General features: G+C 40.7%; 1 protein-coding gene across 11 annotated transcripts in view; it reads left to right on the top strand.

Moving 5' to 3' along the window:
- LOC113542749 (spermatogenesis-associated protein 13) overlaps window positions 1-16021 on the top strand; it is a 71852-nt gene extending 55831 nt beyond the window's left edge. For 3 of the 11 annotated variants that reach the window (XM_026940469.3, XM_026940463.3, XM_026940461.3), the window contains 5 exons: window positions 4741-4872; window positions 7740-7983; window positions 8271-8362; window positions 8887-8956; window positions 9568-16021. In XM_026940469.3, coding sequence (XP_026796270.1) covers window positions 4741-4872; window positions 7740-7983; window positions 8271-8362; window positions 8887-8956; window positions 9568-9749 — 720 coding nt within the window. In that variant the 3' untranslated portion in view covers window positions 9750-16021. Of the gene's footprint in view, window positions 1-4740; window positions 4873-7739; window positions 7984-8270; window positions 8363-8886; window positions 8974-9567 lie in introns of those variants that run through there. The other 8 variants (XM_026940466.3, XM_026940464.3, XR_003404347.3 and 5 more) reach the window with 7 other exon arrangements.
- The last annotated feature ends 11076 nt before the right edge of the window (window positions 16022-27097 follow it).

Here is a 27097-nt window from a genome sequence, read left to right as displayed (position 1 = left end):
CAGGGTCGTGCTCATGGACGCCCCGCTTACTCCCTCGGGCCTGTTTGGCGACGCGGTAGACTCCGTCGTCGACAGATACCAGCAGGCCCGTGCTCAGGCGGCGGCGTTCCAGCGGTTCCTCCCCCGTCGCTCTCTAGCTCGTGGGGCTGCCGGGCGGGGGCAGCCCCCTCCGTGTACGGCCCCCTCCTACAGGGAGGCCCAAAAGCAGAGCGTCGCCTCCTGTGCTCCCCCGAGGCGGGAGCAGGAGTCGCAACGACGCTCTGGGCCCGGCCCTTCGGGCACTAAGGCGGATCTGAGGACCGTCCTCATGTCCAGAAGGGCCGCGGCTAAGAAGCCCTGATGGTTTTGGCCCAGGGCTTCCGAGGGCGGGCCCCTCTGGGGCGACGTGGCGTACACCTCATCTTACGGTGCCCGGGTCCCCCCAGTGCCCTCAGGAGGTCGATCTGCCAACCCTGCCACCTATGGTGCTTCAGGGCGCAGCGGTCTCCGGCGAGCGCCTCTCCCAGTTCTCGCCCGGCAACGTAGCGGGTCTGGGAGGCTCGCGGCCTCTCCTGAGGCCTTCTCAGCGGTTAGCTCATTTCCCCCATGTCGGTTCGCCGCCTCAGGGCACCCAGCTAACCGCTTCTATTACACCAGAGGTCAGTCTCGAGAGACTGATTCCCTTAGTGAGCTTTCTGGCAGCGTGGAAACTTCTGCCGAATGTGTCTCATTGGGTCCTGCGTACTGTAGAAAGAGGCTACCGAATTCAGTTCGGCTCGCCTCCACCTCATTTTTCTGGGGTTCTTCCCACTGTGGTGGGTCCCGAGCAGGCTCTGGTATTGGAGCAGGAAGTACGTACTCTCCTGAGGAAGGAGGCCATCGAGGTGGTCCCTCCTCACGACAGGGAGTCAGGGTTCTACAGCCGGTACTTCACTGTTCCCAAGAAGGGGGGAGGGCTGCGTCCCATTTTGGACTTGCGGCAATTGAACCTCTCAGTCGCTCGACTGAAGTTCAGGATGCTTACGGTCACTCAGGTCGTGTCTCAGATCAGGTCCGAGGACTGGTTCGTCACGATCGACCTAAAAGATGCGTATTTCCACATCTCCATCCTTCCCCTGCACAGGAAGTTCCTGAGGTTCGCTTTCGGGGGCGAAGCTTACCAGTATCGGGTTCTTCCCTTCGGCCTAGCACTCTCACCCCGCACCTTCACGAAGTGCGTGGATGCTGCCCTGGCTCCTATGCGACTACAGGGCATCCGCATACTGAACTATATCGACGACTGGTTGATTTTTAGCTCATTCAGAGCAGATGGCGGCTCGGCATCGAGATGCCGTTCTCGCCCATATGAAGGAACTGGGGTTAAGACTAAACGCCGAGAAAAGCGTGCTTTCTCCAGCTCAGAGAACCGCTTATCTAGGCGTCGTGTGGGATTCGACCACGATGCAGGCACGTTTGTCTCCTGCTCGGATCGAGTCGGTCCTCACAGCGGTCGCGAGAGTGAAAGTAGGCCGGTCACTCACTGTAAAGCAGTTTCAGAGACTGCTGGGCCTATTGGCAGCTGCGTCCAACGTGATACCGTTTGGCCTGCTGCACATGAGACCCCTACAGTGGTGGCTCAAGACCAGGGGGTTTTTCCGAAACAGAGGAAACCCGCTCCGCATGATCAAGGTCACGCGACGATGCCGCCGTGCCTTAGCTGTGTGGAGAGAACCTGGGTTCTTGTCTCAGGGCCCGGTCCTGGGAACTCCTGGTCGCCGCGTAGTGCTAGCGACGGATGCGTCCCTCACCGGATGGGGAGCGGTCATGAGTGGCCGTCCTGCCCGTGGTCTGTGGAGCGGCCGCCATCTCACTTGGCACATCAACCGCCTGGAGATGCTGGCCGTGTTTCTAGCTCTGAAACACTTTCTCCCAGACCTAAGAGGCCGCCACGTGTTGGTGCGCACCGACAACACGACGGTGGTCTCTTACATCAACCGCCAGGGAGGTCTGCGTTCGCGCCCCCTTTACAGGCTGGCGCTCCAGATCCTTGTGTGGTCCCAAGGGAACCTCCTCTCATTGAGAGCGGCCTACATCCCTGGTCATCTCAACGTGGGAGCGGACGCCCTGTCGAGGCAGGGGCCGGTGCCCGGGGAATGGAGACTCCACCCTGAGGTGGTGGAGCTGATATGGCGTATGTTCGGCAGAGCCCAGGTGGATCTGTTTGCGACGCAGGAGACGTCGCACTGTCCCCTTTGGTTCTCTCTGATTCATCCAGCTCCTCTTGGACTGGATGCCATGGTACAGCCGTGGCCGAGGCTGCGTCTGTACGCCTTTCCTCCGGTCGCTCTGCTCCCGGGAGTTCTGGAGAGAGTGCGCCGGGACGGAATTCGTCTACTGTTAGTAGCCCCGTTCTGGCCGGGCCGAGTATGGTTCTCGGACCTGATTTCCCTCCTAGACGGCTCCCCATGGGAGATTCCGATCAGGAGGGATCTCCTCTCACAGGCGGGGGGCCATCTTCACCCCCGCCCGGAGCTGTGGAAGCTGTGGGTGTGGCCTCTGAGGGGGCACAACTCCGCGCTTCCGGTCTCTCAACCGAGGTTGTGGAGACCATCCTCCAGTCCAGAGCTCCCTCTACGAGGAAACTGTACGCCCTGAAGTGGAAACTTTTCACTTCCTGGTGCGGAGACCGCCGGCTTGACCCTGTTCACTGCCCAGTTGGTACAGTGCTGGAGTTCTTGCAGGCCCGCCTCTCCACGGGACTGACCCACTCCACCCTGAAGGTGTACGTGGCGGCTATTGCGGCCTGCCACGCCCCTCTCGATGGCCAGTCAGTGGGCAGGCACCCCTGGGTGACACGTTTCCTCCGCGGTGCGCTGAGGATCAGACCTCCAGCCTCCTCCCTTTAGGGAGCCCGACCATCGGAAGCTCAATTGTACGTGTCCAGTGCGAGCACTGGACGCGTACGTCCACAGAACTGCCCTGTGGAGAAAGGCGGACCAGTTGCTTGTTTGCTTTGGTCCCCCTAAGAGGGGTTTTCCTGCTTCTAAGCAGACCCTCAGCCGGTGGATTGTAGAATCCATTTCTCTGGCTTTCGAGTCCTCTGGTCTCCCCAGTCCCCTGGGGGTCAAGGCTCACTCTACCCGAGCGGTGGCGGCCTCTAAGGCCTTTCTGGCAGGTGTGTCCTTACAGGACATCTGCAACGCGGCGGGATGGTCCACGCCCCTGACCTTTGCTAGGTTTTATGACCTAGATACCCGAGCCACTCCCGGCTCCTCTGTCCTTGTGCCTTAGGCTTGCCTCCTCCTGGAGGCAGGGACTTGTAAGTCTGGCGGCGTGGGTATACTCGTTCCCATAGCGTTTCGTGACGCAGCTCGAGTTCCTGAAGGGGAACGTCTCCAGGTTACGTATGTAACCATGGTTCCCCGAGGGAACGAGACGCTGCGTCTCGGTGCCACACTTCCGGCGTCCCTGCGGCGCTTGCTTCATTTTCCAGTAAGCTAACGCGGGGCTCGCCGCTCGGGCTTTTATGCTTCCGGGTCGCTACGTCACCCCGCCCGTGACGTCTCGCCCATCCATTGGACGGATTAGACACGTGATTCAGAGCGCGGTCACGCGGGGGCGTTCCCATAGCGTTTCGTGACGCAGCGTCTCGTTCCCTCGGGGAACCATGGTTACATACGTAACCTGGAGACGTTTCTGATCAGTCAAATGACACAAGTGACTTTTCAGGTGATGATAGAAAGACTGGTGTGGATGATGCTGATAATCAAATTGATAATCAGCAGTTCCTGTTGTAATATATATATATATATACATATAAATTTGGCAGAAATGTTTAAGTAGATTAGAAAATAAATGTAGTGTTAGGCAGTGTGTCTTTCAGCAGAATTGGAATAGAATCTTTAAAGTTGCAGTTCTTGCAATTTTTTTCTTACTAGTACAAATAATTTATGGTCTCAGCACAAGTGTGATATGTGGCTGAGAAAACTTTTTCTGGAAACTCGCCTTGAGTTCTGGAAGGCTTGTTTGTATTTGGATGAAGGGGAAAGTTGCAACTTGGCTTTCAGTGGCTGAATTGGCCCCTCTTTTAGGTAGTGATGCTAAGACAGCATCTTGACTGCACTTGTAAACATCCTCATAAATCATTATGACCAGACTTTTATGTTTATGGAATTGTAACTTGGCTTTCAAGCAGTTGAATACAATAGCCGTCTATTAATATTTAATCAGATTTAGTTCAGTTTGTTAGTTTCCAGAAAGATCAGACAAGTTTGCTTGACATAGGGTCAGAATGTTCTACGAAGCTGGGATACAGTGCTGCTGCTAGAAAAATGCGTCCTTTTCATCATAATGCCCATATAATTTTCTGGGAAGGGAAGAAAAAAGGAATTTTCTTTTAATAACGATGGATAACTTTTATTTAAGAATATGTGCAATGAATGTACAAGTTAATAATTCTTTAATTTATATCAATTGAACTATTATTTGTTTGGAAACCCCAACAGAGGTATGTGGTTTTTGCACAGTGTGCAGAATGGAGTGCATCAAAAATGTGTACACACTACTGTGAATTTGTTTGCCACACAAACAACCAAAAAAATCAATTTCTGGCAAGCTTCTGGCAATAAACTGCATTATTTTGTATAGTAATACAGGTGAGATGTTTGTGTTTATGAGCTGTATTTTGTTTCAGATATTTTGTATCTTCTTGTGATGATTTGGGAATTTAAATTTATTTAAAGAATAAAGAAAGCTTGATTATGAGTTTGATCCTCTGTGCAGGGTAATGACATTTTAGACAGAAGCTCTGAGCTGATCTACACAGGTGAGCTGTCCTGGATCTACCAACCTTATGGAAGAAGTCAGCATCGAGTGTTCTTCCTCTTTGACCACCAGCTGGTGTTATGTAAAAAGGTACATGATTTACTATTTATTATTTAAGAATAAATGGGGGTAATGATATGGGGGATATGATAAATCAATCACTGTAATCAAAAACTACAAGTGAGTAAACTCCTACAGGGTGAGGTAACCAGTTAAGGGCAACAGTGAGTGAAAGGCAGGATGATCAAAAGAGTCTCACCTCCGTGGGGACCAGAGATCATGATATGATACGTGTACACATGTGTGACTGTGTGTTATGTAAATGATATTTTATGAACTTGTGTATTACTAATGACCTAATGAATTAACATTGTGAGTAAACGTAAATGCAAATGGCTTGAATTAATTTTAGATTTGGGGTAAATTTGTATGTATAAGTATTATGCCGGGTCAGATATAATACTATATTGATATAATATATCGGATATAATAATTGATATAATAAGAGGGAAATGGATTCAGGAATGATGTAATTTTAGCCTTTTTCATGCTAAACAGTTGAGGCATTCTTTGCTTACTAATGGGTGGGAAGGTAGTCAGCCAATTTATTCTTAGAATTTGAATTTGAATTTATTTATTAGAATTTGTATCATTACACAGTTGTGAACTGGTTTAACTAGAGAACTCATTAGAGCTTGCTGGTGACTAATGGGAGGTCATTTTATGTGAAATATGGTGGACACAGCAGGATGCAGACAATATCCATCATACAGATCAGGTGAAATGAGAAGCGCATGTGTGTTTAAAGGGGAAAGGCAGCTTGAATAGAGATGAGGGAGAGCAGTGATTCTTCCCCCTTCACTTACAGGTAGCTACTGAAGCTGAACAACATTTGCACCAAGGTTTTCCTCTAGGTCTGGGACTCTGATGGTCTGTGTGCTCTTGATGAAACTCCTGTATTAGAGAAGGATCTAAGATATCCTCTGCTGCAACCAATTAGCATTCATACAGATCCCTTGCAATCAACCAATTAGAGAAACTGTCAACCCCTGTGCCTATACTGCACTCAGCTTACCTCGGAAATGGGAAGTTGGAACTCAGAATGATGTCATTTTCGACCTTCATGCAGTTGAGCTACAAAGTGGGGGGAAAAAACATGGACGCCTACATGTTCATCTTTTGTTAGCAAAAAGCTAGCCAGCTAACTTAGACAGGTTTAAGTAATGATACATGGAAGAGGTAGAGGCGATTCTGTAAGATGGCAGCCTCAGGACCTATTGGAAATGTATGAGTTGAGAATGTCTGTTGTAAGGGAACTCTCCTGATCCAGAGCCCAAATAAAGCCTAAATGAAATGACTTCACAATTACAGTCCTCTCCAAAAGTAATGGAACAGCAAGGCCAATCCTTTCGTTGTTTTGTTTGGGTTTGAGATCAAAACATGAATATCCAGAAGAAGCCTTGCAAGCCCAAGCCATGACGCTACCTCCACTGTTCTTGACCAGTGAGCTCATATGTTTTGGATCATTAGCAGATCCTTTCTTTCTCCACACTCTGGCCTTTCCATCATTTTGGTAGAGATTAATCTTGGTTCCAGAACCTTTCTGGATCATCTATTATCTATCATCTTTGTGAATTCATATCAGACCTTCTGATTCTTCCTGCTGATGAATGGTTTGAATCTTGTGGTATGGCCTCTATATTTCTGCTCTTGAAATCTTCAAGTGGTGGATTGTGATACTTTTATCCCTGCCCTGTGGAGGTTGTTGGTGATGCCACTGACTGTTGTTTTTCAGTTTTTCTTCAGCTTTCACAATGTTTGTCATCAACTGTTGTTGTTTTTTTTGGCTGACCTGTTTAATGTCTGGTTGTTCATACACCAGAGGTTTCTTTCTTTTTCAGGACAATCCAAATTGTTGTATTTGCTATGCCCATTGCTTGTGCAATGGCTCTGATAGAATTTTATCTTTTCTCAGCTTTAAATTGGCTTGCTTTTCTCCCATAGACAGCTCTCTGGTCTTCATGTTGGCTTATCCTTTTTAACAACAAATGCAATCTTCACAGGTCATACTCAGGGCTCAAACCAAGAGCAGAGGTTCAGAGCTATTAATGGTTTAAACAATTAATCTGACAGGGCACACATGGGCAACAAGAAACACTTGTCACAACACATCTAGATCAGGAAATTAAATCTGAAATTCTGATCTACATTTACATTAAAGGCATTTGGCAGATGCCCTTATCCAGAAAGTCTTATAGAAGTGCTTTGAAGTCTCCATTGATAAATATATTCTGATGCTGGTTCGGTAGGTCAAGGATGAGATACATTTCTGAAGCCTAGTCACAGGACCGAGGTTAGTGAAAATAGGGCTGAGAGGGAACTAGTAACACTTAACTGAGCAAGAAGAAATAAACACTACTGAACTTGTCACTTTCCATCTAAATTTATGTGTCTAACCATTGCAGAGTATGCTTCTGGCACTAGTATCAGTAGTGGATAACATTCAGTATATCTTAGTAAGCCCTGCCCACAATACTACACTTGATTAGTCACCTGAGAGAACTAATTAGCATAGCCCAACAGACAGTTCCAAGCAACACTACCGAATCAACAATAATATATAATACTACAATTCTAGTGGCAAGAATCTAGAGTCCAACTGAAGTAGTGCACAAAAGTTAGAATCCTACTTTATCAGTAGAGAATAAATTCAAAATAGAACAACTTAAAGCACACTATCATCTGATTTATCATGTCATATTCATCTTTTGAGCTCAAACCCAAATGTCTTCAGTGTACAGCAGAAACAAAAGGATTGGCCTTGCCGTTCGAATACTTTTTGAGGGGACTGTATATACAAACTCCTCTGGGCCCCGTGCATTTGTGAATTCTAAGAGAACTGCATAGGCACAGTTTTTTGACTTATTGATTTAATTTGACATTCTCTTAATGTACAGGATCTCATTCGGCGTGACATCCTTTACTACAAAGGTCGCATTAACATGGACAGGTATGAAGTGAAAGATGCAATTGATGGATGGGACGATGACTTCAATGTTAGCATCAAGAATGCATTTAAACTGCACAACAAGGACACAGAGGAGATCCACATCTTCCTGGCCAAAAAATTGGAGGAAAAGATTCGCTGGCTTAGGGCATTTCATGAAGAGCGGAAAATGGTGCTGGAAGATGAAAAAATAGGTAAATTTTAAAGATGTAATCAGAAACTAGCTTCCAGAAAATAGATTCCCAACTAATACTTCTGTATTCAGGAAAGCTTTTCTAGTGTATAGAACACAGTAAATTATTAGAATTTTGGTGCTAAATTATATCCATTATAAATAAAACTGACATCTTCAGTTGGAAAAAGTCCCATCTTTGCTGTGTAAGTGTTAATATTGAACAAGCATTGAATATGTTTTCTGTAGAGATTTTAATTAAAGAGAAATAACATTGTATAATTTTGTATTAATGTTATATTATTTTAGGCTTTGAAATTTCTGAATATCAGAAACGGCAAGCTGCCATGACAGTGCGTAAGGTGACCAAACAGAAAGGTGAGGCACCAAAGCGTTACCAGGTGAATTAAATTTTTTTCTACTCTTTATTGCATTCTGTCTTTTCATTGCTGTTTTGTGAGGGAACTTGCAGTTGTGTAGGCCTTTGCATGCTAATTTGCAAAAAGTTAAGAATACTAAGTGTCTCATATTGTTGGTGTCACTAACGATGTTGCATTAAAAGAATATAACTGTAGCATTGTCAGTGAATTTACTGTTATTACAAGACATTATGTGCTGTAGTTTTCATTGTCATTTTCAATTCACTAATGAATATACAAGATGCTGGTCCTGCCAGCATGCTACTTCATACTTGTAGGTAATGGTGTGAAATATTTCAATTAAACATCAATGAAAAGACAGGCAAAATTTATAGATATTATTTTTTTGAATAGCATTATATCAAGTTTTAACCTTAATTTCCATATATTTAATATCTCCTTATTTAAAAATAAAATAACATTTTTGTTGTTGATTAATACAATTTTCCTGTCATATTTACACATTGTTTTTGAAATCCATTGTACTTCACTGACATACGGTGAAGTATTTTCTTGAATTTGCAGATTCATTTATAGATATCATCTTGAGAAAGAGGGCCATATTATATGGACATGGTATGAAAATGATAAAGGTATATTTATAAGAGTTTTCTGTAGAGTTAACTTTTGTCCAAGATGCCATGGCAACTGCTTTGAAAACAACTCTTAAATTTATGGAGCAAACTGGGTACCAACAACAAAGCTATTGCTGATGTGGCAAAATGGCAGTAACACTAAAGCTATTGTGATGCGGTCATGAATATATTCTTGGACTTACATGAAATTTAAGATAGATCCGTGGAATTTAAGATGCACAGATAACTGAATACAAGGTCCTTAACCATCCTAAAACAGAAAGATTGTCTTATTTCAAGATGCCATGGCAACTTCTTAAAAAAGTAGCCACAAATATCAAATGTACCAGTTAGTATTAGTTCCAGATGCAGCATATATTGGAATATGAAGATGTATATTTAGCTTGCATCGACACTTAATAATTATGGAGGTTTTTCCTCTTCAGATTTATCAGTAGTGTTGCCATGTATCTGTACATGTATTGTAAGCTAGGAGAAGCATGAATAGTGTTAGTTGGACAATGGCATTGGTGGTTTTGGTTGTGTAAGTAATAATTGTCCACTTTGTCTTTTTTGCACTCCCCTTCTTCCCTCTTCATCTTTGCTGGTCAGCTCTGAGTCCAAATAGGTGTGTGCCCCATTCATCACCTTGCCCCCAGGAGCCTATAGCCAAAGGACAGTTTGCATCCACCGATGACTTGGCACAATCCAACCTATTTAAGATTCATCAACTTAGACAAGCTCAATCACCATTCTGGCAAAATTTTGGAAGGTTAGCATTGTTGAAAAAATAGTGGAAATGTTCACAGATTTAAAGTAGCTCAAATAACCAGTGGTTGGACTGGATGGTCTCATCTGCTCTCACTGCACTGTAACAGTGGAGAATAATGCAGGCATTTCAATCTTCAAACACTGATAGATCCATTCATTCATTAGCAGCACTAAAGACCCCACCTGTTTTATTGGCCAATTATTATTATCGAATTTTGCAGAATCTTGAGGCAACGTTAAGGGAATACCTTGTGCAAAATAACAAAAAAGTACAATAGGGGATCATTTAGCAATATGGTAACTGTCAGTAATTTTAATTTACTGTCAGCACTTTTAACATTTCTGGGTAAAAGTATTAAATTAAGTGTAATCCAGAAGAAAGAATGACACACATATAAAAATAAATCTGATCTTTGATCCATAGTGAGCTACACTAGTTTTGTGCATCAAATGGTTGTATGAACTGAAGTTTCTCTAAAGCCAATTTCTCACCAGTTAGAAGAAATGAAATGGGTCAGTTGTGATTTTTTTTGTATTTTATAATCTCAAAGCAGGTTGAGGTCTTTGTGCAAAGACATGTGTACATAAAGTACATGTTTACTGTAAGGTAACATGAAAATCTTTAGCTAAACCTTCAATCTAACCTCGCACAACATTTATGAGAATTTTAACCAGCAAGGGCAGTTTTATCGATTTATTACAAATGAAGTCATAAGAAGAACTTGTCTTATGAATTTGCAATTTTGAGACTGTGTTTTCTGAGCAGGGTATTTATTTGCTGTAAATGAGGCTGACTATCCATTTGTATCAGTTTGAAGTTGTAGTTAATAAAAGAGTTCCTTTGCAAAATATTGTAGTTTGTGTCAAAGTCATGTTAAACAACACTGTAAATTTAACCAGTATCAAAAATGCTAATTCATGTTATCTGAAGCACTTTACCTGATGTTCAGTTATGGTGTCTTGGTAGCATTGTCATGTATTAAATCACAAATCATTTATATACTTCTGATGGTTGTTTAGTTTTTCCTCAACATTAGATAATGATTATTAAATGTTAGTGACGCATGTAACTGTGGTTGTATGACGGTGGATAACTGTCAGAGGCAGTGAAAAGCACCTGGATACTTCCTTGTGTATGTGCACACACCGAGACCTTTCACCAAACTCAGGAAATGATTATGATGCAATATTTGCAATAAATACTGCTGTCATACACCCATACGTCTTTCCCACGGGCCTCCTTGACAATTTCTCTTGGCTCATTGCTTGGTGGTTATCAGGGGTCCATAGAACCACAGTTACATGCTTACCTAGCATACAGTTTGACCTGTTTTAACTATAGGTCACCATTGGCAGTGAAAATCATCTGGATAAACAGAATTACTTTATTTGCCAAATGTACAAGTACACAGGAAGTTTACATGGCAGATTTGCACAAGAATATATAATGCGCAAGCAGGCAAGTGTGTTAACGTACACACATACAGACCTACAGTCCATGTACACTACAATTAATACAGTACACAAGTCCACAATCATGCCATCTGGTGAAGGGAGGGTCAGTTCTGCTTATTGTTATCGATGGCTTGTTGAGAAGAGTGACTGCTTTTGGGAAAAAAAAATTAGGTGTTGTGCATTGCTGGTTTTGATGCAGCGGTACAATTTACTTGAGGGGAATTTCTGAAACAGATAATTCCATGGGTGTGTGAGGTCCATGGTTATTTCTCAGCTTCCTTCTTATCCACAGTGTCTTCAGCGCGTGAACTGACAGTCGCTGCTGATCGTATTTTCTACTGTGCACAAAATTGACTGAAATCTGGCCTTTAACAGGAGCAGGCTGAGGTCAAGCACATGGCTGTTGAACATAAAATGCTCAGGATGGTGGAACTGTAGAACTGAGACAGAGGAATTTTAGGAATTTTGCATAGGAATTTTAATGACTCCACCTTACTATAATAATGTATGCCAACAGTATCATAAGAAGCAGGACTAACCAGACTGGTGCTCAGAGATGACTGCAGCACTCACCACTGAGCAATGTTAAACTTATAAAATCCAGACAAAGTGCATGGTGTTGCCTAGGTAGAAGCAGCACAGACTTCCTCAAGTGTCAATGCCTCTAAATGCCCAAGAGGGGACAGTGGCCTGTCACAGTAGGGGCTGAGTGTCCAGCACATCTGTAGGCCATGAGAAGGGTTCCCCACATGCCTTTCCTCCATCACAGAAAACAGTTGGACTGTTGAATAGAATGGCCAGTATGAATAGTACAGTCTAAATAGTACGATCTAAATATTATCACCATCTCACAGTCCAGCAAGGCAGTAATATCTATCATTATCTATCTCTCAGTTATTAGGGCATACGGTTACTAGGGCATACATCAGTTATTAGGGCATATTTTCTATGGTCATATATAGGGCCCAAACTCACAGGTAGAGGCTTGAAATGGTCTGGTTTTAATCACACCCCTGCCTCCCTCCAAATATGATTTTGACCAATTCTGCCTGCTCCTGCAGTTATTTTTGTTTGTACCAGCCCACAATATTTTCTAATGAACTTAGTTGATTCTGTTTCACAAAATATAAAAAAAATATGTAACAGCAACCCAGTACAGGTTAAGGCAGTTACTGAAGATGAATTAATTAATATGTGAAGTCCAGCTTACAACAGTTGTGGTAAAGCTTACATGTTAATAACATGTGAAACAATGTCCCCTGTCTTTGTCCCATGAACTTCATATCTCACTTCTCTCTGCCTAAGGTTTGCCAGTCTGCAAGGCAGACTGGGCACCTGTGTCCGTTTGACTGCGCTGGTTTTGTGATCCTGAAACCTGCACTCACCTTTGGTGGCATTACCAAGAACCCTGGTACACAAGGCAGATAATGTTGTTTTGCATACATCCAGGAGAGTGAATTGTGCTAGCCTCACCTGAGATAAAACCAGGTGCTTAAACCAGGTTGGTGGATAGTTACCTCCTTGGCCTATATCTTTTCCTAGGTGTACCACCACCAGGAACAAGCATCAATCAGCTCACAGAGGGATCTGTAGTTTGGAGTGATCGCTCCATTGCTAATAGTAATTGCTAAAAATTTGCTAATGTTGGTCATGCTCTATATGAGATTGTATGTTCTCACAAGATGTCATCAGTGCATCTGTATTCAGCACTTGGGCAGTGCACATCTGGATGTAGTATGGATGCGCATCTGGTGGGACAATCAAATCACCACTGAGTTTGGATAAAGGGTGAGTTAGGGTCTAAATCCCCTAGCATCATTCAATCTAACTTGGGCTGCAACCAAACCGCTACTACAACAGATTTATGGGCTGTCAGCAGCATGTTCAAGCTATCAGGGACTGGCCCAGAGTCATTTTTGGATGTTGATAAGGATGAGGCTGGAGTTGAACATGGTGGTTCAACTGCTAAATCACACAACATCTATGCTCTACTCTGAGAAGTAACAAAGGGGATGACTAAGTAATTGGACTATGAGTAGGGCTTTGCATGAAGCACATGAGTCTCTGAGTTGTATGATCACAGCAACAGAATCAACCATTTCAGCTGGGCCAATTTGTTAATATACAACACAGCTCAGACTGTTTTCTGAGCTTCTTATGATTATCAGTCGATGCTTGGCATTTGGTGACTAGCAAGCTTTTTGGCTACAGGGCTTCAATCAGCTTTGACTCAGAATTAGGGTCCAAATCTGTCAGTAGCTACGTTTACATGGACACTAATAATCTGATCGTAATTGGACTAGAAGCACAATCAGATCTAAAAAGTCACATGTAAACACGTCAATCGGAATGAATTGCCCAAAACCGATTAAAATTTCATTCGGATCGTAAGGGGTGGTTTAAACCTTTTCTAATCCGATGGAGAGGACATATAAACACTTCATCGGGTTGAAAATGAAACCAGATAGTTCTGCGCGTGTGCAATGACATACAAATCACGTAATGACATATGACGCACGGCTGTCAGCGGTATTGGGGGTCTGACCGTAGCCTCACCAGGTGCCATGTTCCCCTCCACCATTGAGCATAGTGTCATAAATGACTGTCGTGTCATCCTAAAATTCTCCTTCCACTCCTCGTCTGTGAAGTGGTGCAAGACGACGTTGTCCCACCGGTCCTTGCTTCGGACCCTCATCCACAGACGCCTTGTTCTGGGCTCGGGAAGGGGCATTTTAATTGCTTGATAAATACACGCAGTACCGCACAAAACATCATGCGCTCGTCGTCTTCTAATTAGCAGCTGAAATAGGCAAATGTTAAGTCCGCTTTTTAAAACGAAAAAAAGAAGCAATGGCAAGAGAGTGGCTGCTAGTATCTGCGTGTTGGAACGACTGGAAACGTGTATTCGTGCACTGTGCGCATGTCAGAAGATTCTGTCATGTAAACGCGCATATCAACCCGATTACTTTATTCAGCGTTCTTGTAAACACTGCGATCGGATTAATCAATCTGATTGATTTCATTCTGATTGAAACAAAAAGTGTCCATGTAAACGTGACTAGTGCCATGTTGGAATTGCTGCACAGTTAGTGTATGGGATGTGTGACTTAGACATTGTGTCCTTCAGAAAGACCTTCTGGTGGCAAGGTTGTGACACCTAGCCTTTATATTCCAAAGGATTCAGATGCCAGTTGCAAGAGTGTGAGTCTTGCAGCATTGCTCTTTAGGTTTAAAAACACACACACACCCACTGTGGGAAGGGAAAACTGACTCCAGCCCAGGACTGCATATTAGTGGAAATCTAGCTAACTTAGCAAAACCACTCAACCATGCAAGCAGCACATAGTTAGACAGCAAGGGTTAACAGCAAACTCAGCAATAACACCACAAGGTATGTTGAGGGAAAACATACGATGCTTACGACATCCAGCCACAGGCTCGTTAGATGGTGGGAGATGTGGGACCACCTAACTTAGCAGACTTAGCTATAAACAGAGGGAAAATTACTCAACCACGCTAGTGGAACTTAACCACAGTAGGCTAGACAGCAAGGGATGCGTAGCTGACTAACTTAGCAGTCTCAGTAATAAACAGCACATTATATGGTGAGAGAAATCCACGCGACCAGCAAGTAGCCACAGGCCTGCTAGCTGGCTAGACGGCAGGAAAAACAGGAAAAAAATGGGACAGTGAGAGGTAAATGCCACTTACCAAGCAGAGGGGGGGAAAACTATGCAGTTCAAATTATAATGAATAATTTCTGGGTGTGGTAGCTAATAATCAAAAGCTGACTTGACATGATAAAAAGCCTCTATGCAGAAAGCTCTATATGATGCATTTGTGGTCCAAGAAGTATACGAGGCAAGAAAAGGAAGGAAGGCTGCATAATATATCACTTTGTGACATTTTTGAAAGGTCTCGGCTTGTGCGTGCACATGCACAAGAGCATATCCAGGTGATTCTCACTGCCATTCTCAATGCATTGAGATGGTGGAACATTTAGTAAAGGGGTCAATTTCATGCAGGGGGATGAATTATTCAGTCCATATTGAGATTATTGAGTCCATATTGTGCTAAAACCTCATTTTGCAAGATGTTTTTGTTTTTTGTTCATTAATGTCCATTAATTTGTTTCAGAAATGGATAAAAGTATATTTCTGATATTTTGGGTTCATTTTGGTTTATTTCTATTTGTATTTAATAGTTTTTTTTTTTTCGATGTCTAATAGCTGAATTAATCAATCTTCCTGTTCCATGTAAATATTAATAAAATTGCAATTTAATGTACAGACTGGAAATGTACTACCCATTAAGTTTTTCCAGGTTAAGGAGCAATCAATCATATCAATCATGATAAATGTTTATAAACATAAATTTTTGCCAAGAATATTTTGTGACCCATGCCTATGAACATGGACTGAATCTATCACTTGATGTGTATTGTGGACAGACCTACAGCCAAAAGAAGTCCCTAGGAAATCCTTAGAATGTTACCTTTAGGTTTCTTAGTGGTGATGATGAACTGCACAATGTAGAAAATGTATTCTTTTTGAGGTGATCAGACATTATTTTGTATAACATGGACTGACAAGCATAGATATACATATAATTAAAAATGATAACCTAAAATCTTAAAATATAAAACATTCTGATGTCTATAAAGCACCATTTTGTTTTATCTTATTTTTCATATTGATAAATTGATTAATTGAATTGAATTGAAATGGTATGGGTTGTATAGTGTGCCACAATTTATTTTTTGTCCTTTTGCTGGATATTTGCCTCTCTGTTCTTATTGACTGGTAAAACTTTGAAAGAATAAATCCATAATTTCTAAGAATTCATACTTGTTCTATGTCATGACCTATGGTGTTCATCAGGGATTTGTTGTAATGGTGTTGCACCAGTGCACTATTTCTCAAAAAGGTCTAGGTTTCTTCAATTTTATTATTTTTCTAAAGACATAAAGTTCTCAGAGTTGCTATAGTTGGTATGGACAAAATCTTGCCTACAATGGTAAAAAATTGGTGGCAGGACTAATCATGCTACTATGGTTATCATGACATGCTAGTTATGTGGACACGTGCATATTAGTTTAAAACTTTAAAATAAGAGGGATAACAAATTATCTGAATTTGCTGTGATGGCGTTAAGAAAGAGAAACCCTCAACACAAACGATTCACCAGGCGAACTAATATTAATTGAGATTATTAGTTTTTTCTAGAATTTTGTACCCATTTAAAAAATAAAACATTAAAGAATTAAATCTGTTAAATTTAATGTATGATTAAAATTGTTTTAATATGCTTTGACTATGCACAGCATATTTTATAAGTCTACTGCTTGAGATATGATTAATTTGGTAAATTAACTGTAATGATTACAGGAAGTAAAAACTCTAATGAGAGCCATTAACAATATTTAATATTATTGAATTGTGCCCAGAATATAATTTTTACATTTTGCACCATATAATTACCATATTGGAATTTCATTTAAAAATATTTAAATAATACAGAGACAATGAAAAACAATCTTTACTAAACAAAAGAAGAAATCAGATATCAGTTGTGTTTTACCTGGCAATTTATTGGACCTTGAGTGGCATCATACAGTACTGCATGATGTGGCCAAAAGTCCATTGTGATATGCATTTTTGCATATTATATATATATATATATATATATATATATATATATATATATATATATATATAAAATATATATAAAATATATATATATATACACACACACATGTAGTCAGGTCCAGAAGTATTTGGACAATGACAGAGTTTTTGTGATTTTGCCTTTATACACCACAATGGATGTGAAATAAAACAATAAGATGTGATCGAAGTTTAGACTTTCAGCTTTATTTTAAGAGGTTCTTAAAATAAAAAATATGCCACAAAAATATGGCATTTACCATTTAGGAATTACAGCCATTTTCAACAAAGTACCTCCATTTTCAGGGGCTCAAAGGTATTTGGACAAAGTGACATAATTGTAAATGTAACCATAATTTTAATACTTGGATGAAAATCCTTTGCAGACAATGACTGCCTGAAGTCTGGAGCCCATGGAGATGCTTGCCAGGCCTTCACTGCAGCCACCTTCAGTTGCTGCTTGTTTGTGGGTCTTTCTGCCTTCAGTCTTGTCTTCAGTAAGTGAAAAGCATGCTCTTTTGAGTTGAGATCAGGCGACTGACTTGGCCATTGAAGAATATTCCGTTTCTTTGCCTTCAAAAAGTCTTGAGTTGCTTTCGCAGTATGTTTAGGGTCATTATCCACCTGCACTGTGAAGCGGCGTCCTATCAGTTTTGTAGCATTTGGCTGAATGTGAGCAGAGAGTATAGCCCTATATGCCTCAGAATTCATTTTGCTACTTCTGTCAGCAGTCACATCATCAATAAACAGCAGTGAGCCCGTTCCATTGGCAGCCATACATGCCCATGCCATAACGCTGCCTCCACCATATTTGACACATGATTTGGCATACTTTGGATCATGAGCTGTTCTTTTCTTTCATCATACTTTTCGCTTCCCATCATTCTAGTACAAGTTAATCTTGCTTTCATCAGTCCAAAGAATCTTATTCCAGAACATGGGAGGCTTTTTTGGATATTTTCGGGCAAAGTCTAATCTGGCTTTCCTGTTTTTGAATGTTACCAGTGGTTTGCACCTTGTTGTAAACCCTCTGTATTTACATTCATGAAGGCGTCTCTTGATTGTAGATTTTGACAATGATACGCCTACCTTCTCCAGAGTATTCTTGACTTCTGTTGATGTTGGGAAGGGTTTTTTTCTTCACCAAGGAAAGGATTCTGCGATCATCCACTTTAGCTGTCTTCCGTGGTCTTCCAGGCCTTTCAATGTTGTTGAGCTCACCAGTGCTTTCTTTCTTTTTAAGAATGTACCCAACTGTTGATTTGGCCACACCTAAGGTTTTTGCTGTGTCATTTATAGATTTATGTTGTTTTTTCAGCCTAATGATGGCCTCCTTCACTTGCATTGACATCTCCTTGGACTTCATATTGGTAGCTCCAGTCGAACAGCTGTCAAATGCCAACTCAATACCTGATATCAACTCCAGACCTTTTATCTGCTTCATTTGTCTTGAAGTAACAAGGGAATGGACCGCAACTTGTCAATTAACTTCTTGTCAGTCAGTTGTCCAAATACCTTTGATCCCCTGAAAATGGAAGTACTTTCCTTAAAATGGCTGTAATTCCTAAATGGTAAATGCTATATTTTTGTGGAACCTCTTAAAATAAAGCTGAAAGTCTACGCTTCGATCACATATTGATTGTTGTAGGCATGTTTCAACCATTTGTTCTGTGCGCTCGGTCATTTCCAGCCAATACAGAAACATTCTGGCATGTGCTTTCATGCGCTACAATCCATTGTGCGGGAAATGTAGCTTCTGCAGCATCACTATCTCATTGTCTCTGGAATGATGATTCTGTCTGACACCAGTAGTAACCCGTTCTTTATAGCTATTGTGTGTCTGATGGGCCAGTACTGCTGGAATGAGTGGTCAAGCTGAATTCTATGTTTCGGCCAGTCATTTTTATGTTTTTGTGAGTGTTTGCAGTGTGCTGTCATTCACAGTAGCATCCTTGAGCTGTTTCAGCATTTCATCACTGATGGCTTCTGTTGCCTCAAGCGCATATAAGACTCTTTCGTCACTGAGCTCATCTGTGGGTGCATGTTGGCCCTCACCAACTGCCCATGACAGTGTGTCAGCAATCAGCAAATCTTTGCCAGGCGTATATTGGACATTGAGGTCATATCTCTGTAACTGTAAGAGCATATGCTGGAGTCATGTGGGTGCCTTGCCTAGAGGCTTCTTGAGAAAAGCCTCCAGTGGCTTGTGGTCTGACTGGACATTCACCCTGTGCCATCCACATACTGGTGGAATTTGACAATTGAAGAAATGACAATTGCCAACTGTTCCTTTTCAATCTGTGCATAATTCTGGTCTGTGTTGTTAGAGCCCATTTTATTATTATTATTATTAGTAGTAGTAGTAGTAGTAGTAGTATTATAATACAACACAAGAAAATACAGAATAGCAGTACGTTATATCCCAGGGAGCAAGAAAGGATTGTGCCTTTTGAAAAGATTCACTGTTTTCCACAGCATTCTTGTTAGAAGAGTCAGAAATTAAATGGGTGTAAAGTTTTAAGTCTAAAAGAAAAAGGTTAAATAAAGGCCTTACTCTTACTAAATTTACACATATGTATAAAAAATTTAGCTAAAAACAAAATAAGATTAATTAAGTAAAAAACATCTGACTCTTCTTTCTTATAATGTGTAAAACCGAGAATTACATATTCATATTTCAAAGAGATGTCAGGAATCATACCACAAAAAATGTCCAAAATGTTTCACCAGAGATTCTTAGTATACTCACAATACCAGAACAAATGAAACAAATCCTCAGTTTGGAGATCACAGAAGGAACAATTTACATCAAACTCATCAGAAATAAACCTATGGAAAAAAATTGTAGGGTAGCACCGATATATCATTTTGTAAAACATTTCTTTAATTTTAACATAAATAAAAAACATTCAGGCAGAGCCCATACTCTAATCCAGTTGATGTTGTCTCATGTCTGCTCCAATAAAAGATGGTATTAGTACAAGAGACAACCTCAAGTTGGAAGAGAGCATGGATCTTCTGTAATGTGATGTTAAGGTAAGGGATAATTTACCAGCAAATGTTAAAAAAACACTGAGATGTGTGAGATGTAAATGGTTCTATGTTCCTTCATAAGGATAATAATCCAAGAGGGAATGGCTCGAAAAATGATAGCATATTCCCTTGCTGTGACTGGGATTCCATAATGTATTCCATACTTAAATAATTCCATACTTAAAGGGGGCACTTCTATCATTAAATAACTGACTAACCAAGTAATATATAATCTTTACCCAATTACCATAATAATTTGATTAATTTTTTTACAGCATATCTCTGTTGTGCCATATAACTATGTGGGAAAAAAAATTGTGCTTGTAAATTAAAGACCACATTAGAAGGCATTGTTTATGAAAAGAAGATAGCTTGGCAGGAATTTTGTCAGGGTTGTTGTTGCCCAAAAGCAGAAAATGTAGACCACCCAACTTAGAGAAAATATAATTTGGGATTAAATTCCACAAAGAGGTGGGATTCCTTAAGTGTCATTTAATCCAATTAATTTCAAATGTACAATTAAGAGTAGAAAAGCTGAGATTAAAAACTGCCCTTTTCAAAAGAGTTCATAACTACAGACCTTTTAGTGTAATCTTTCTTATTTTTCCATGATAAATTAAGGTCAATAGTTTTGGAAGTCTGAGCATCAACATAAAGAGAAGTAGCACAATAAGCCAGATGAGAGAGTCCCTCAGCCTTAGGAAGCAAAGTTTTACCCTCAAGAGACAAATCTCTGTGTAACCAGAGATTTAGTTTCTATCTGTTTTTTTCCATAATGGGAGAAAAGTTGTCAACTCATCTGCTCCTTTTTCTTCATTTTTCATCTTTTATTGAACAAGAATAAAGCCTTGCATGTAATACTGGCTTTTAAAGAAACAATAGATAGCAACAAACCGTGAACAAAATTACTAAACAGCTACTAAAACAAAATTACACTTAGTCAACGTGCAAATCAAACTGTGAGAAAAGTAGTATGTCACAGAAACACAGTAAGACCCAACAAGGCAACGGGACTCTCAATGGTAAAAAGTAAAAAATAAACTAGCATAAAGCATTGTTATTGAGATAGAGTCCCTCGTATTAATTATCGATGGCTTCAGACTGTCACATCATCAGTTTACCTTAGTCAGTCTTTGCCAAGGAGGGGGGAAACGCCTCCCTCCCTTCAGTGAAAACTCGGCCACCCACAAAGTATGCTTTCTTACCAATCTTGTGCACGTTATCAGTTGCAGGCCACAACAAGAGTCTCCTTGCAAGGTCAGTCTTGCACAGGTCTTCAGTAAACTGAAGCTTGTTGTCTTGCAGGAATGATGACTTTTTGGCCACTTTCCAAACAGCATCTCGGAGACAAACTTAATAATGATCTCTCTGGCATCCTTTTGCTCCTTCCTCTTGAGACCCAAGTGATGTGCTGCAACTATACCACCCGAAACACAGCTTGGCAGATCTTTATGACCACCTTGCAGACATCCTCTGTCTTCACTTCGTGAACCTCATATAATTTGAGGTTCCAGCACCTAGAGTATGCTTGCAGATTGTAAACCCTCTTTTCGCGCCTATAAACCAGAGCATTATACTTTTGGACATTCTGTTCAATTCAGAACACGTTTTCTTTAAGTATCACAACTTCAACACAACTTAAATCAATTTTCTTCTCCAGTTCCTCTAATCTTGTGCCCAACTTCTTTTCACTCCTGATAGGAGTGAAAAGAAGTTGGGCACGTGTCCACCTGATCATTAATGAGCTGGGAAAGTGTGGTGATGATATTGTCACTATCCATGGAGATTTCTTTCTTTCTCTTTTTGGAGTAGAAGATTCTCTGGGAGTAACCGGAAATGCAGGGAAGTTGTTGTCATCAATATTTAGGCATTTAAACCAATTCCTAGAGTGTTGAAAGTGCACAGGAATTAAGACTCGGTGTCAAGCTTGATCTGTCAATAGCCATCCGTTTCATCCAAGCTAGAGAAAACTTTCTTTCCAGCAAGTTTACACAGCACATCTTTGGTTGTTGGGAACTGTTGATGAAGAATTCTTTTTCTCAGTGACAACGAGGCTGTTGACCCAAGGACTGAGTGGGCTGAGTGACCGGGGCTATGAAGTATGCCTGTAGTAGCTGGACAGTGTACTTTTTAGCCTGTTCCTCACTGCTAAGGGAATGGGAGAGGTAGGTTGCAGCTGCACAGGTCCTTGAAGGGTATGGAAAATGTCACAGGGCAGGATGTTTGCTTCAGCTCCTGTATCCAACTTGAATTTCACTGAAGTGCTCTCAATGTCATTGTCTGTGTACCATGCTTTTGCAGCACTGGTTGTCTGGTTCACTTCTACAGACCCAATGAACAATGAGTCTACAGTGACATGTTTTTTGTGTTTTGATCTTTCATATTTTCTTGAATCACAGGTGTGTCTCTGGGCCTTTTTTGTATAGCATGCACTGTTTTGTTTTGCTCTCCCATTGCTTGTATTTGTATCCTGGTTGACTCAGCTGCTCTGCAAATATCAACAGCTTTTTCAAGATTAATGTCTGCTTCTCTTAAAAGTCTCTCTTTTAGGCATTGGTCATTGATACTACACACAATCTTGTCTCTTATCATGTCGGATTCTGCTTAGCCAAACTCACTGTCTTTACTTTTCTGTTTTAACATATTTGCTGACTGAGTAAGGCAATGGGTATGCCCAGAACTGGTGCCTCTTGCAAAAATCATTCTTTTTTGGCAGTACTTTTCAAAAGCAGCTATTACATCATCCACTGATAAATCCTGTTTATCAGTGCATGTTGTACACTTATAAGGCTTCCTCTCCTAATGCACAAAGTAAAATAGCTGTTTTTACCTTTTTGCAGTCATGTAAATGTTAAATCGTTGAATCCATCTCCTCCAGTTCTCTCCAATGTTCCCTGATAAAATTAGTAGTGAAGACAGTCTGAACTGATCCATAAATCTCAGCTTTTTTTTTTCCTGTGGCTCCCACAGTTATTTACTTCCCTCTACTTTCCTTCTGTTGACTAGTTCAAGTTTGAAGACTCTCTTTAGTTGTTAACGATGCACGGAAGTGCTCATTACCCGACTTGTGCGTTGTTGATATCCTCCGTCCCGCTTCTGACACCATGTAATGTTCCTGGTCTGTGGTGTGACAGTGACCAGTATCCACGAAGACATGTGCCACTAACTGATGCTTTAATAGAGAGAATATGGTTGCTTAACTTGAGCCCAGCACACACACACATACACACAGAGAGAGAGAGAGAGAGAGAGACAAAAAGAAGCAACTCCCAGTAACATGCAGCACTCCCCAATTACCATTCACCCGGCACCCTCTACTGTTGCTATTAAGCAATAACATTATTAGTGCATAACACAATACACTAGAGTCTTTCACTGAAAAATATACAGGTAAGGCACTATTTAACTATATTGCAATAAACAGTACTACCATATTTTTTTAACAATGTTACAATGTATAAATCCCCAGGAGGAAGGTAAGACTTATTGGAATTTAAGATATTGGAAATTAATGTTGGTGTGATCAGCATTAGTACAGCATTAATCAATAGTTATCATAAAAGAAATATAGTTAGCTAGTAGTTCTGCAGGAGAAATATAAGACACAGTAATTACTGCCTAAGATTCAGTTAACTACTACATAGTTAATAGTAAACTCCTACTAACATATTACTGAGTAATTAACCAGTAGTTCCTAGTGTTTTATAGGAATAAGATGTGGTGATAAGATAAGGTGTTAATGAAGAGCTACTCATTCATTCTTGCTTTGTTCCTGCATAATTATCTATGAGTTGTTGAACAGTGTAAAGTATTCCCGAAAATGGTAAGCAAACAGTCGGTTCTCATAGTCGACTTGTTGGATGCAGCAGAAATGGGCAAGCATGAAGACCTGAGCGACTTTGACAAGGGCCAAACTGTTACGGCCACAACTGGCTCAGAGCATCTCTGAAATGGCAAGACTTGTGGTGTGCTCCCAGTCAGAAGTGGTGAGAACCTATGGACAGTGCTCCAAGGAGGGACAAACCACAAACTGTTCACAGGATGTTGGGAGCCTAAGGGTCATAGATGCGTGGGGCAACTGTGGTACAAGTTACAGAAATTTGTAATGATGGTTAGGGGAGAAATGTGTCAGGCAGAGTGCCCTTGCTAACCTAGTAAACAAGCATCAGAACTGGACCTTGGATCAATGGAACAAGCTCACCTGTTCCTATGAGGCCTGTTTACATTTACCTTTACATTTATGGCATTTGGCAGATGTCCTTATCTCCCTTTTTCTTTAACCACATTTATTGAAACAAAAACAACGTCACAATTAATCTTACTAAAAATTCTTATGAACAAAATGCAACTGAAGCATACTGTGAATTCTATTTTTATGTTCACCACAGTCAGTGTTTAGGAACTCTGGTAATCTTGTTAGGATATATGGCATCATGGAGTCAAAGAAGTTCCAGAAGATTTCAAATCAAAATCTGGCTGCCTCTGCCAAGAAGTTACAAATGGAGGCAGCACCTATGGCAAAACATATTTAGACAATGAGCAGAAAAATATTTCAATGACAGAGGAATCTAACGTTTGACATAGCCATCCCAGTCCCCTGACCTAAATCCCATTGAAAACCTGTGGATAAGCAGAAAAGGAGAGTCATCAAGCAGGGACCCTGGAGGATCTGGAAATATTCTGTATTGAGGAGTGGTCTCAGATTACTGGTTCTGTATTCTCCAGTCTCATCAGGCATAAGACTCAGTGCTGCCGTGTTGGCAAAGGGAGATTTGCACAAGTCCCAAAGGTGAGGAAATCCTTGTCTTGCGAAAGTTGTTGACATTTACTTTTGGTCTTAATTTATGCAGCAGATGAGAGATGGGCTGGAAGGAGCAGCAGTTGCATCAATCCATTTAATACTGCTAAGAATTATACTTGCATGTTTATTACATCTCCTGCATCCATGTTCTAAGATGGTTTCTTGTTGATTTTGGATTGATGGCCTGGAGGTCAACCAATTCATGAATGAATTTTTGTGTATGTGTTTATTGATTTTAGGTATAGCTGTGGGCAATATTGGAAAGAGGGAGTATGCAAGAATAAGCAAATATGAGACAGGCATAAAGCTAATAAGCTGCAGCAGTTCATAGAGTTCACACATGCTACTTTCCATCCTAAACTGAATGCTAAATAATGGATTAATGTAATCCAGAAAAAAATTCTCAGCCACCCTTTGTTTGTCAAAAGACAGAAAGTACTTTGGGGATGCAAAGAAAAAGTCCATGGATTAACATGGAGAGTTGGTTTGCAAATAAACCTGACAAAAGATCTCCTTTGCACCAAGGAAGCTAAGTCTCTAAGGCTTGACTATTTTTTACCACATATCCATATGTTTACTCTGGCTTCCTTCTCAGTACTACATTTAACCCATATGCATGCTCTTTTTGTGGACATACAGAATGTTTACAGCAGTGGTTCTCAACTGGTTTTGCTTCAGGACCAACATTTTATGTTGGGCATCAAGTCGTGACCGAACACTACAGTTTATCATATGGAAAAATTGGACGTAAATGAAGAAATACATATTCATTTTGCATATTACTGTTATTAATACTAATAATAATTATCCATTCCATAGACCTAATAAAGTTTGATAATAGTCATTTACTACCTCAGTCAACTTACATACTGAGTTGTTAAGGTTGTACCTCATAAGTATTTACAATGGAAAATATCAGTTTATTAAATGCAATGCATATGCTTTATAAAGTGCAAAATTAATTATTTACATGAGAATAATATGAAAATGGGCCTCTATATAAATACATACACATAATCCTGAGTAGGTGCAATTTACCTAGCCGAACAAATAAAACAATCACTGACCCACATATTACATTACAAATTGTACACTCAATATGAAAATGCACAACTGTTAAATGCATAAACCTAACAATGATATTTAACAAGAACAGAGATGAAATCATAGCCTGTGCAAATCAATGGGAAACCTGAGGGTCTAATTTAATTTTGATAAGTGTCCTAAAAACAGGATGGCACGATTGGATACATCTGTTGCTGTTGATTCGTCTAGTTGGCGTGCATAATAGTCACTTGCCTTAATGCATGTTACCATCTGATGCTTTATGTCCTGAGATATACCTTGTATTCTGCCCTGTATGGTGTCACTAGAGGTCAGGATTTTTTTCAACTGATTTGTGGCAGATTTGCCAAGGATCTCCCTGGTCATGTTAGCTGCAGTAGGTAAAACAAGATCCTCTGTAATTGTGTGGGCCTTTTTGCATTTCACAGTGCGAGGACATGTTTGTACCATGCATGAAGTTATTGGTCATGAACAGCGCACATGTTTTTGATAATTTTTAAAAATGTGTCCAGATCCCATTGCTTTCTTTTGAAAAACTCAACAGGCTTGTCTTTATGGATTGATTGTTCTGACTCTAAATTTCAATGGTTTCTTTTCCACAGCCTATAACTCACCGCACAAAACACAATGTGGTCTGCTTGTCTTCTGTGCAAGTAAAGCCATATTTTATGTAAGGTCTTATTTTCATTTACTTTGCATACTTTTTTTCCAGCCTTTTATAGGAAGAGGGAATTTCACCCCATTTATTCACATTAGCACCAATTGTTTACAAATAAATTAGTGCCAAAATTGACAGAATTTGACTGGATGCACAAAATGACATGACTGAATTTTTTTATTGGCTATAACAACAGCTACTGAAACTATAATTTGCTTTATTGTAATATTTTCCCACAGATTTCCATTTTGTTATGTTTTATCTTTTGGATTTAGCAATGCTTTGTTTTTCTTCCCAGCAGTCCACGACCCAATCATAAAGGGCCCATGACTCACTTTTGGGTCAAGACCCACCAGTTGACAAACACTGGTTTTACAGTATGCGTAAGGGCAATGATGCAAATCTGACCAAGATCAAATCAGTCTTGCAGTGAGAGGCTATTCAAATCATTCATGTGCAGAGAGATACTTATTAGTCAAGGTCAGTAATGATTGGCTTTAATGCTGTTATTCACTCTGTATCCAGTATAAATTTGTTAGTCCAAAAAGCTTCTAGTATTACCATCATTGCCCAGGTTATATGGTTTGGCTGATTAGGATGGTATTGACCTTACATTATTATACAATCATTGATTTCGCTGTAAAAGGGCCATTTAATACTTGGTGGAGAAGCCTTTCTTTGCAATGACAGCTT

This window comes from Pangasianodon hypophthalmus, chromosome 7 (genome assembly GCF_027358585.1).
Source record: "Pangasianodon hypophthalmus isolate fPanHyp1 chromosome 7, fPanHyp1.pri, whole genome shotgun sequence".
In the NCBI taxonomy this organism is placed as follows: domain Eukaryota; kingdom Metazoa; phylum Chordata; class Actinopteri; order Siluriformes; family Pangasiidae; genus Pangasianodon; species Pangasianodon hypophthalmus.
Note: the sequence above shows the minus strand (reverse complement) of the source record. Positions and strands in the feature narration are given on the sequence as shown.